Consider the following 12,069-nt stretch of genomic DNA (forward strand, 5'->3'; position numbering starts at 1 on the left):
CCTGTCAAGGTCTCTATGGATGGCATCTCTTCCCTCCAGTGTGTCAGCCGCACCACACAGCTTGGTGTCGTTGGTGAACTTGCTGAGGGTGGACTCTATCCCACTGTCCGTGTCATCAACAAAGATGTTGAACAGGGCTGGGCCCAATACTGACCCCTGAGGAACACAACACGTCACAGCTCTCCACTTGGACGTGGAGCCACTCACCACAATTCTTTTGAGTGCAGCCATCCAGCCAATTCCTTATTCACCACGTGGTCTGTCTGTAAAACCACGTCTCTCCAGTGAAGAGAAAAGATGTCATGTGGGACAGCGTCAAATGCTTTCCACGAGTCCAGGCAGATGACGGCAGTTGCTCATCCCTTGTCCACCAATGCTGTAACAATGTGCTAGAAGGCCACCAGATTGGTCAGGAACGATTCTGCCCTTAGTGACGCGGTGTTGGCTGTCAGTAATCACCTCATATTCCATGTGCCTTAGCAGGGTTACCAGGAGGATCTGCTCCATGACCTTGCCGGGCACAGAGGTGAGATAGATCAGGATGTAGTTCCCCAGGTCTTCCTTATTTACGTTTTCAAAAATGGGGGGTTACGTTACCCCTCTTCCAGTCAGTGAGAACTTCACCAAAGTGCCTGGCTGCAGGAAGCACATCGTGTTGTGCAAGAGGGATGGCACCCCGCTGGAGAGCAGCTGTTCCTATCCCCGGCTGCCACTGCTGTCAGCGGTGGGTGAAAGGTGTGCCAGAGCATCACCTGTGGAGCTTTCGAAGCCTGCAGACGGCATTGGGCTCCTTCCAGAGGAGAAGAAAGATGGAACGATGTTCAAGAAGCAGAAGCAGAGGGGAAGCTAAAGAGTTAAACTGTTTATTTAACTAATCCTGGCTAGGCTCTCACTCCATCATGCGTCTCCTCACGTTCTTGCCTGTGCCAGCAGCCGTGCCTTGTTTCTCATCACGGCTCTGCAGGATCAGCTCTCGCAGCTGGCCGTGGTCCAGCGGCACCTCCACTGCACAAGAAAATGGCCACCCCGTCACCCACCGCACTGCGGGCCCTGTGTACCCGGCAGGGCGGGGCAGGCTGCTTGGGACTGGCCGGGGAAGACACGGGGCAGCAGGGGATTGGCCAGGCAGCCACGGGGGAACTGCGGATTGGCTGGCTGTGTGGCCGCGGGCCCTCCCTCCTGCCTCACACACTCACAGGCGTCGATGGCGCTGCTGGTGCTGTCCAGGGAGGGGGCCGGCGGGCAGAGCTGGGCCCGATCCATCGCCCGCAGGAGCCCCGTGCTGCCCAGCAGCGGGCTGACGAAGGGCTGGGCCGCATCCGAGCCTTGAGCTGAGAGGTAGCGCAGTTCGGACTCCAGCAGCAGCAGATTGTTGGTCTCCTGCTCCACGAGACCTGGGCGGGAGAGAGCACCGTCCCACAGGGCCCCTGCACCAGGGCCCTGCCCAAACCCACCCCTGGCTCTTTGCTGAGCACGCGGCGCTCCGCGATCACGGCAGTGGCCACGGGACTCCATTGAGCGCCCTGAGGCAGTGGCGTCAGGCAGCCTGTCTCCCCAGATGCTGGGTCCCACACCCAGAGCCAGAAAGAGGTCTTGGAGGTCCGCTGTGGTGTTTATACAGCCGGGTTAGCTCCCAAATTTGCTGGCAAGTTGGCACCCCACATTCACACTGGGAACACCCAAGCAGGAAGGAGCCAGGGGAAAAGAAAAAAACAAAACCAGCTGCAATTAAATCCCAGTGCAAGGGGCTGGTGGGCACACGAGGTCCGGGCACATGGCAGGGAAAGAGGAGCAGCTGCGACGTACCCAAAACCTGCATCAGGTTCAGATCCGTGATCTGCCCATTTCCTCCCAGCTGCTCCGTTATCTTGCTCGTGTCGTAATTCATTCCTTTGCACAAGGCCTCCATGCTGGATTTGAGCTGGCCCAGGACTTTGCTGCTCTGTTTGCATCTCTCCTCGTACCAGTTGGCTTCCTCAGTCCTCTCCAGTAGTTCTGCCTATCAGCAAAGGTTTTGGTAGGTGTCACGCCAGGGCCCTGCTCTCCCCACCCTGGCACCCCAGTGCCAGCCAGTTCCAGTCTGGACACTGGAGACCTCCCAGGAGAGACTCTGTGATGCTCCAGTGTCTGCAGGGGAAAGGCCCTCTGAAGGGGAACCCAAGCTCCCCATGACGCAGACCGTGCCCCAGGGGCTGCAGGACCAGGGCTGGGAGCAGCCCAGCAGTCACCCTCTCGCCATGCACTGGCATCTCTCCCCAGACAGGGCCACCAAAAGCTGATGCAGGGCCTTTTTCTGCTCACACCACTCCAGCTGTTGGCCAGGGCAGTGTTGACAGGAGCAGACTAGCAGACTCCCTAGGACGGGACAGACAGGGGTCTGCTGCCCCTGCAGAGAGAGATCTGGACTGCTGTACCTCCAGCTCCTTCAGGATAGGAAGCCTGCTGCTCTCCGCACGCTCCCGCTCTGTCACGAGGGCCGCAATTTCGTTCTGTGTAAACACAAGAACACGGAGTGGGCACTGGCTGAATGGCCACCAAACACACCTCAGAGAGGCTAGGGACCATCCCTCTGCCCTGGGACCAGGGACATCCCACTTGACCCCTCTGGGGACCAGTGTCCCCAGGCCGGGAGGCCAGGTGATGACCCCACAACAGGCAAGGCAAGGCAGCTCCGGGCCTTCCTGGATACTGCAGTATTTTTGACCCGGTACACAGCAGAAGCATTGAGCCATTTTAGGCTCTACGAACACAGCATTCTGTCTGTTGCAGTGCTATTCTTGGCCAGCCCTTTGCATTCCCCTCATCCCACCCGTGCGGCAGGCTGTGAGCTGGGTTCCCCTCTGCGGGCAGTGATGCTGGACACACGGGAGAGGAAAAACCCACCCCCAACCCAAAAGCACCAGCTGAGAAAGGGGAGGCGTGAAGAGCCTGGAACAGACCTGGAGGTCCTTGATCCTCTGCTGCATCCTGTCCAACTCATCATTCAGCTCAGAGACATAGACAAAGCTGGCAAAGTTCTTTGCCTCTTTTGCGATCATGTCATTCACCAGCCGGTCAAAGTCCCCGTCCTCTGCCAGTTCTAGCAGGTGCCTGTAAGTCACCTCCCGGCTCTCAACGCTCTCCCATTGGCTCTGCTTGCCCCGCTGGGCTGCCTTCAAGGCTGAGGAAGAGATGGAGATGGAGAGCCTGGCCTGGCCTGCCCTTCCCCTGTGTGTGCACGCGTGTGCTGTGGGGTTTTGCAGGGTGCTCGGGGCCAGGCAGGCAGAAGGTGTCTTTGTTTCACTCAGAAATTCAGCAAGGAGCTCACAGTCTGTTTGGACATGGGGCAAACACAGGCGGATCCCTCCCCAGGAGGATAAAAGGAGCCATGGATGCCCATGGAGGCAGCTGCCTGCCTCCCCATCCCTCCCTCCCCCACGCGCACCCCAAGACACATGGTTTTGGGGGCCCTCAGCCAGTTATCACTGCTCATCCTTTTCTTCCGCAGGGCAAAGGGTGGGTGAAGGAGCCTGCAGGCAGGGGAGAGCTCCTGCCTTTGGGGTGCAGTGCTATAAGCAGCCCGCTTGCCAACCCCGCAGGCTCTTGGTTTGTGGTCACACAAATGCGTTGCCCCTGGTTTCTCTCATCTGATACCTTTTTCCTTTTTGGCCTCTTCCTCCAACTCGGAGCGATCTGTCAATTTGGTGAGCGTGAAGTCTTTCAGATTCATCTCCTGGTCAAGGAGATGCTCCCACTTCTGCAGCTCCACCGTCTCTTCCCTGTGCTTTTTTTTCAGGGCTGAAATGTTTGCCAGAGCCTCCGTCCTGCACACCGAGCGCAGCAGGTTACTCCATGTGTAGGTACAAGGGTTTGTATTCCTGGCCATTGCCACGCAGCTCTGTGCCTGACCCAGCAAAGCCCCCACGATGCTCTGCACATTGCCCGGCCCTCACGTGGATGCAGCCGTGTTGGCCCAAGGCCAGCGGCAAGCGGACATAACTCTTGGTGGGGTTTTGTGTTTTGTACTGGGACACAGCACCCAGCTGCACCAGCCAGGCTCACTTTGACCGGAGCTGGCTGTCCTCTGCTCCAGGACTGCTGCATCCCCCCGTGCGGGCTCAGGTGGAACTCAGAGGAAAGAGACAGCTCCGTGCGGGAGGCAATTCACCCCATCCCAAGAAACGCCTGGGATTGGTGGAGTCAACCACTCTGGAGGTACCCGTGTCCCTGCACTGACCAGGCACCTAACCCTTAGCACCCAGCTCTCAACAAGAATGGTGAATCCTCTCTCTGAAGCTGCAATCAGTCTCTCTTTATATCCATCCTCATCCCCGCCGTTGCTGAGGATGCCACAGAGGGTTTGCAAGGCCACATACCGCTGCTCATAGGCTTGTGTGTAGTGCTCCAGGGCAGTGCTCATCCTTCTCCTCTGCTGATCCAGTTCCTTCTGGAGCTTCACGTAGAAGCTGTCCAAAACGGCCTTCTGGATGCGCAGGCTTTCGATCTCTTCTCGCAGCTTGTTATTTCTGGTCAGGATAGTACCGAAATGGACCGTGACCTGGGCAGAGGGAAGCAAAAAGTTGGAAGCGGGTGCGGGCCTGGGCGGCTCAGGTCTCTGCTGAAAGGCCTTGCCCAGGTCTGGAACAAACACAGCCCAACAGATTTTCAGTTGGCCCTGCACTATCCCTGCACATGGCCTGCATGGCCTGCAAGATGTTTGCTTACGGTGTTCAGAGACATCTCCAGTGACTCAATCCGCTTTTGCAGCTCTGTGCTACTCTTCGCTTGCTTCCCCTTTCCTGCTCTCTGGTGTTGCCTCACAATCTTTTCTTCCAGCTCTAGTATCTGTGCACACAAACGGAAAAAAAAAAAAAAGAAAAAAAAAAAAAAAAAAGGAAGTATAATCAGCGTCCCTAGTTCTGGACTCTTGTCAGGACACTTAGCCAAAGACAACACCCGCTGTTGACCTGAACTACAGCCACCCTGTCATTAATGAGCTCACAATTACAGAAGCAGCTTTAATCCCAAAGGATGCCATCCTGCACACCCACCAATGTGAACTAGGAACGGGTTTCTTTTTGTGCCACCAAGGAAATGCTGCTGCCTCTGGAGGGAAATTCAGCAGGCGTTGAACAAGGCACAGCAGCCCTCATGGTCATGTGTCTTTTGCCAGGAGGCAGCATTATATTCCAAGGCCTGAATTCAATGCGTTTTACATCGAGGAGTTTCAGCCCCGGGGCTCACCCTGTGGCTCTGCTCTGCTCTACCATGCTCAGCCAGGAAACAGTTCAGACGCTCTTACCTGGTTGTCCAGCTCAGCTACCTTGGCTTTTCTCTCTCTGATCAGAGAATCATACTGGTATCTGGTCTGCAAAAGGCACTGGAGCTCCATATAATTCTCGTTGTCCAGCATCTCATTTCTCAGGGACCCCAGCTGGCTCAGCATTAGTGACACGTCTTTGTGTTCTTGAGTCAGCGACTCCATTTCTTTTCTGTAGATATGGAAGAAGTGACATTGAGCACATCCACCTGCAGTGCCACGTCAGGTCCTTACCCCTCCCCATCTCAGTGCCAGGGTCCCCAGATCTTGACAGGGGGGAACTTTCCAAGCACAACGCAGCCAAGCAAAGCTGCACTCACTCCTGAGCCTGCATTTGACGCCTCACGTTGGCACCATAAGACTTCCTCTTCTCCGCTGCTATCCGAAACTGCTTCTGCAGCCTCCCGATCTCGGCTTCAGCCAGCTTTTCCTCATCCTTCATAGAGAATTCCTGGAGCTTCTGCTTCCAAGAGGGCCTTCCCCGCTGCCACAGAGAGGGAGAGTTTGGTCACGTGAGCAAACACAACCAGCAGCGGCAGCCGGAAAGCTGAACACAGGGCAGCGCGTCAATGGCGCCGCCACCTCCAGCTCTTTGTCACCATCTCTAGCTCTTTGCTGCCACCCAAGATATTCATTAGCAGCTAAAACACTGAGCCACACAAACCGACTCCATGAGCACTTTCTGATGCGCTTCAGAGCAAAGTCCACTGGGTGCTTTGCTCTTGAGGAACCCACCCCCACACTACCAGCACTCCCCAGGGCAAGGAGGTCTCAACAGCAACCAAAACCAGGGCAGGCAGATGACTGCAGGTTGTCACCTCTTTTATCACCCATCATGACTGGCAGGACCACGAGAGTCAGAATCAAAGCCACCCGTGCTGGGGACATGAATGAACCCAGATGCCTTTGCCCAGGAGCGGAGCGGGAGTGCTTGCAACCCTAGCTGGGGGAACGGGACTCCTTACTGGGAAATCTAACTTCCACTGAAGCTGTGGCAGTCAGATGCACCATGACCTGTGTCCTCAGCTGAGCCATATTCCCCAACCCTGCCTCCCCCGACAACCAAGGCTCAGGCCACGGCCTCATTCCCGGCACAGGAGGTCAGGCAGAATCAGCCCCAGCGCAACTCAACACCTTGCCGGCAAAACAAAGCCTGGCTCCACAGCGCCTGCGCAGCTCACTGCACCGTGGCGTTGATTTCTGCAGGTGAGATGCCCACAGCAGATCCTCCATAGCGCCTGTGCAGAAGTTCACCTTTGGATTGTGCTTCACTTTTTACCTTTGAGCCCATGTCTTCCAGCTAACTCCGCCGGTCGCTCTGCAGACGCCTTGCGAAGGGGACGAGGTAGCCTCCGCAGCGCCAGGCCTGCCTGCCAAGGCGAGAAATGAAACCCAAGTAAGGGACTGGTTGCGTCCCCCTAACCGTTCCTCAGCACCTGCTCGCCTGTTTGGGACATGAGGAAACCATCACAGATGGCAGCGCAGTGAATAAAAGCACAGCACATGCAGTAGTGTCATGGTGAAACACCCTCCTCTTACGGGGTGTAGAAGCACGGAAAGAACAGATGGTTTGAGCTGTTCCACCCAGAGAGGGCACTGGGCTGGCCCCGCATCCCTCACCCCAAAGCTGCTCCTCCCACAGCCCCACTGCAGACCACCCGGGCTCCGCTGTTCCTCCTGACGCTGCTCACCTCGCCGCAGGGTTCTGCGATTCCCCTCCAGTCAGGGACGAGACCGCGGTGTCAGTCGGGTATTCCTGAGGAACACTCCCCGTTGCCAGTGGGAAGAGCAGGAGAGGCCAGAGCCTGGCAGGGAGCCTGCTCCTGCTCTGTCCTGCGCCCGGCACTGCTCCAGACTCTGTGGAACAGGCACTGGCCCGCTTGCCACTACAGTGACATCACAGTGGAGGGTGAACAGGTTCTCCACGGGGACCGTCACCAAGAAGGATGAGGGGGTGGCCCGGGTACGCCCGCTCGCCCCATGGGGAGTGCTGGGAGCTCACACTACATGGACCAAAGGGGTTTGCGTGCCCCAGAACCAGCCCTGAAGCGTGTGCTCTGCTGTTTCCCTGACCACATGGCCACAGCAAGCAGAAACCCTCACGTGACCGGTTCCTGCTTCCCTTGGCAGTGTTTGGACTGTCCCGTAACCTGGGTCTTTGGCACCGTTTGTTCTGATACGTTATCCCAGAGGCGTTGTCCCTTTCGCCAATGAGCTGGGCCATGGCCAGCTGTTTGGCCAGCTGTCTGCCTGCCCCTCGCCAGACAAAGGGGAAACTTCAGCAGCTTCTCCCAAAAGCTGCCGCTGTGGACCCCCCGTTGCACAAAACCAGCACATTCTACCCCTCGCCTCTGCAAGTCTCGTATTTATGAATTATTATTAAAATGTAGACACCTCAACAAAAAATAATTCCCCACACTGAAATAAAAATAATATCATCACAACATCAAGTGAAAAGTGGACAATTTACACACCATCCAGCCCTCCATCCCTTCACCACAGTCAGAGCAGCATTCATTCCCCACAATCATTTCACTCTGTGGCTCAGTTCAGCCTGGGTTTGGCCCATTATGGCTCCCAGTTAATAATATCTCTATCCCTCATGCCGCGGCCCCACGCTGGGCACCAAAAGAACTGTTGTAGCGTAGCCCTGCTCCAGACCAAGCTACCCCGCCGCCCTTTGCCGCTTCTTTTTTTTTTTTTTAGTTTTCCCTTTCCTAAAAACGTTATCACAAAGGCTTTACCACTGTCACCAGTGAGCTTGGCCCTGGTCAGCCGTGGGTCTGCCCTAGACCCAGCCAGCTCCACCAGCGGGGAAACTTCCAGCAGCTTCTCACAGAAGCTGCCACTGTAGCCCCCCCTGCACAAAACCAGGACAGGCAGGCACCCTTCAGGGAGAGAAGCCGCTCATGCCCAGCATCTGAAGCAACACTGTGAACCTCCGATCCTGTTTTCCTTATTTAACACTTAAAATCTCAACAAAATGAGAGCCAACTATTCCAGGCAGCCTACAAGCACGCAGCAGGACACCCTCCTCACACCGCAGATCTGCAGGGTGGTGCAGAAAGGCGCGTCCCTCATTGGAGACAGCAGAAGAGCACACAAGTAGCTGGTTTCCCCCTCTGGCTCTGTCTTTCCTGACAGCCTGTGGGCACAGCAGCAATGGCCGCTGGGCAGCAGGATGGGACAGGGAGGTCTCTGTAAAGGCCCAGGGCTCCAAGTTTAATGAGTAACGGGTGTTCAGTAAGGGCAGAGGAGTGGGTTTGCTGCCTCCTCGGTTCCTGTGCAGAGGCATGACAGCTGTAGCAGCTCTTCACTGGAAGAGGAAACTGTCAGAACGATTTCCTGCAGCTGGGTTTCTTCTGCACTGCTGGCACCAAGCTACCTGTCTTTGCTAAGGTGCATGTTTTTCCAGGCCCCTCGTTTTAAACGCTTCCCAGCCAGAGGAAGCCTGCGCTGACAGCCTCCGCTTCGGGACGGCGATGGGACTTCTGAGCTCGGGGGGGAGAGAAAGGATTGTGCTGGTCAGAAACGCCCGCTCGGAGCGCACCAGCTGCCCGGGGGCCGGGCTGGGCAGCCTGAGCCTCGGCGGGAGGCCTGGCCCCGTCGGCGGGGGCCGGGCCCCGGGGAGAGGAAGGGCGGCTGGGGCGGGGGCCGGGCTCAGGGGGAGGAGAGCGGCGGCTCGGGCTGCTCAAAGTAACACTTGTAGCAGGGCTGCTCGTTCCTCGGCGGTTTGGGAGGAACACGGCCATTTTACAGCCTAAAAGCCAAGCAGGAGGCAGTCTGCCTCAGGGGCGGGATGTGCGCAATGCGAGAGCTCCGAACGTCCGGCGGGGCGCTTGGCTGCGGCCAGGCCGGGCCTATAAACTGCTGCTGTGCCCTCCCAGCTCCCCTTCTCCCTCAGGGAAGTCTGCTGGCAGATCTAGATGCCGTGCTGGAAACTCTCCGTGCCAGATCCAGCCGGAGAGCACTGGGAAGAGGGGTGGGACGGTGATTTGTGCCTGAGAAAGCAGCACGTCGTGGGGGGAGTCCCTTCCCCGTGCCCCCCAACGGGAGCGGGGGAAGAGCCGGGCAGCACAGGAGAGTGCGGCAGGCACAGCCTGTTTGGGGAGAGCTATTTCCAATTAATCATTCCTGATTACCCCCCCATGCAATGCTCTTGATCAGGGCTGAGAACACCTTCTTGCTGAACGTGCTCTGGACGTGGCTGAAGGCAGCTGAGGATCTGCCTGTGGAAGATCACTCAGGGATACTACTTTGACTTACCATTTAAAGGCAATTAATTAAACTGCTGTACAGGTGTTCTGACCAGGTACATGCAGTTGATCTTTTCCAAATCTAATGAAGGCCACTTGGTCTGTGGGTTGGGCACAGGAGGAAAGATTGTGAGGGAGCCCACAAGCCTCAAATAAAGCAGGACAACTGAAATAAACGTGCCTGGAGGAACTGCAGCCCAGGTCCATCCTGGTGTGATGCGGTGAGGAAGAGCCCCAAAGCTTTCTGTCTCCTCAGTTTTGGCTTTCTAGGAGAGGTTTGGGCACTCCGGGATATCCCCTTCCAACAGCAATGGCAGCACCAGCCTAGAAACTGGATTCAGCACCTGCTCTCCTCTGGCTCAGTGACATGAAGGCCCAGTTAAGTAGATGATGGTATGGGATGGTAAAGTGCACTGACAAACAACCCGAAATGGATCAGCAGGGTTTCCCCACCTCAGTCTCCCTGGAGAAAAGTCAGCCCTGCAAAGCCAGTTGCAACCTTTTTAGTTGATTTAGGACATGTCACCTAGTAACTACCCTGTCTTGGCCCTGCCACGTTTCTGAAGCAGGATTTCAGGCCAGCTTCATGCCAACAATAGCTGCCTTCCCAGCTTACCGTCAGCATGGCAGCCCTTCTCTGCAGAAGGAATTGACTGTTCAGAGCAGTCTGGTCCATTTGCCATTTCTGCAAGCTGGCTGGATTTGCAGGTTATTGTCACTCGCTCAGGAACTGATGTTTTGCAAGATCACAGCAATCAGTTGCCTCCCCTCCTGTGGGGGAGCCGGCTGCCCCACCTCTGCTCAAGAGTTAAACCATTCATTTAACTAATCCTGGCCAGGCTCTCACTCCTTCATGCGCCTCATCCCCTTCTTGCCAGGGGCCCTGTCCTGATTGTTCTTGCAACAAATTACTTCTTGAACTCTTGTTGATGGCCAATTATCCTCCAGATATTAATAGTCTGTTACTGTTGGATTCTGTATATTTGAGGACCTGAGATGAAGCTGATCTGGATTCCGTAAAAGTTCAAAGCGGATGTGGACTATGCGCAGGTAGAGGTCTGCAGGCAGGGGCACAGGCAGCAGCGCGAAGGCAAAGCTCACAGGGAGGGGCGCAAAACAAAAGGCGTGCAGGGGCACAAAAAGGTGTGCACAAATATAACAGAATTATAGAATAATTAGGGTTGGAAGGGAGCTTTAAAGGCCATTTAGTCCAACCCTCTTGCAAGGAGCAGGAACATCTCCAACCAGATCAGGTAGCTCAGAAGCCCCATCCAGCCCAACCTTGAACAGCTACAGGGATGGGGCATCCACCACCTCTCTGGGCAACCTGTGCGAGTGTTCTACCACCCTTAGTGTAAAGAACTTTGTCCTTGTATCTAGTCTGAATCCACCCTCTTTTAGTTTAAAACCATTACCTCTTGTCCTATCACAACAGGCCCTGCTAAAGAGTTTCTCCTCTACTTTCTTGTAAGCCCCCTTGAGGTACAGGAAGGCCTCTATAAGGTCTCCCCACAGCCTTCTCTTCTCCAGGCTGAACAGCCCCAACTCTCTCAGCCTGTCCTCACAGGAGAAGCGCTCCAGCCCTCTGATCATCATTGTGGCCTCCTATGGACCCGCTCCAACAGGTCCGTGTCCTTCTGATGTTGGGGGCTGCAGAGCTGGATGCAGTACTGCAGGTGGGGTCTCACCAGGGTGGAGTTGAGGGAGAGAATCACCTCGCTTGACCTGCTGGCCACGCTTCTTTTGATGCTGTCCAGGATGCGGTTGGCTTTCTGGGCTGCAAGTGCGCAATGCCAGCTCATGTTGAGCTTCTCATTCACTAGCACACCCAAGTCCTTCTTCTCAGGGCTGCTCTCGATCCATTCTCCACCCAGCCTATATCTGTGCTTGGGATTGCCCCAACCCACGTTCAGGACCTTGCACTTGATCTTGTTGAACGCCATGAGGTTATAATGGGCCCACCTTTCCAGCCTGTCAAGGTCTCTATGGATGGCATCTCTTCCCTCCAGTGTGTCAGCCGCACCACACAGCTTGGTGTCGTTGGTGAACTTGCTGAGGGTGGACTCTATCCCACTGTCCGTGTCATCAACAAAGATGTTGAACAGGGCTGGGCCCAATACTGACCCCTGAGGAACACAACACGTCACAGCTCTCCACTTGGACGTGGAGCCACTCACCACAATTCTTTTGAGCGCAGCCATCCAGCCAATTCCTTATTCACCACGTGGTCTGTCTGTAAAACCACGTCTCTCCAGTGAGGAGAAAAGATGTCATGTGGGACAGCGTCAAATGCTTTCCACGAGTCCAGGCAGATGATGGCAGTTGCTCATCCCTTGTCCACCAATGCTGTAACAATGTGCTAGAAGGCCACCAAATTGGTCAGGAACGATTCTGCCCTTAGTGACGCGGTGTTGGCTGTCAGTAATCACCTCATATTCCATGTGCCTTAGCAGGGTTACCAGGAGGATCTGCTCCATGACCTTGCCGGGCACAGAGGTGAGATAGATCAGGATG

The 12,069-nt window shown here is 55.8% G+C and overlaps 1 protein-coding gene across 1 annotated transcript; it reads right to left on the reverse strand.

Moving 5' to 3' along the window:
• Window positions 1-889: 889 nt before the first annotated feature.
• Window positions 890-11,498, reverse strand: LOC147600239 (coiled-coil domain-containing protein 63-like). Its single transcript, XM_086751190.1, has 11 exons — window positions 11,463-11,498; window positions 5,620-5,783; window positions 5,282-5,471; window positions 4,705-4,824; window positions 4,356-4,537; window positions 3,634-3,803; window positions 2,940-3,160; window positions 2,415-2,489; window positions 1,807-1,999; window positions 1,197-1,394; window positions 890-1,005 (listed from the first exon to the last, which is right to left on the reverse strand). The coding sequence occupies exons 1-11, from the start codon at window positions 11,496-11,498 to the stop codon at window positions 890-892; spliced, it is 1,665 nt and encodes a 554-aa protein (XP_086607316.1).
• Between the last annotated feature and the right edge of the window lie 571 nt (window positions 11,499-12,069).

Source organism: Chlamydotis macqueenii, chromosome 6 (genome assembly GCF_036417535.1).
Source record: "Chlamydotis macqueenii isolate bChlMac1 chromosome 6, bChlMac1.mat, whole genome shotgun sequence".
Classification (NCBI taxonomy): Eukaryota; Metazoa; Chordata; class Aves; order Otidiformes; family Otididae; genus Chlamydotis; species Chlamydotis macqueenii.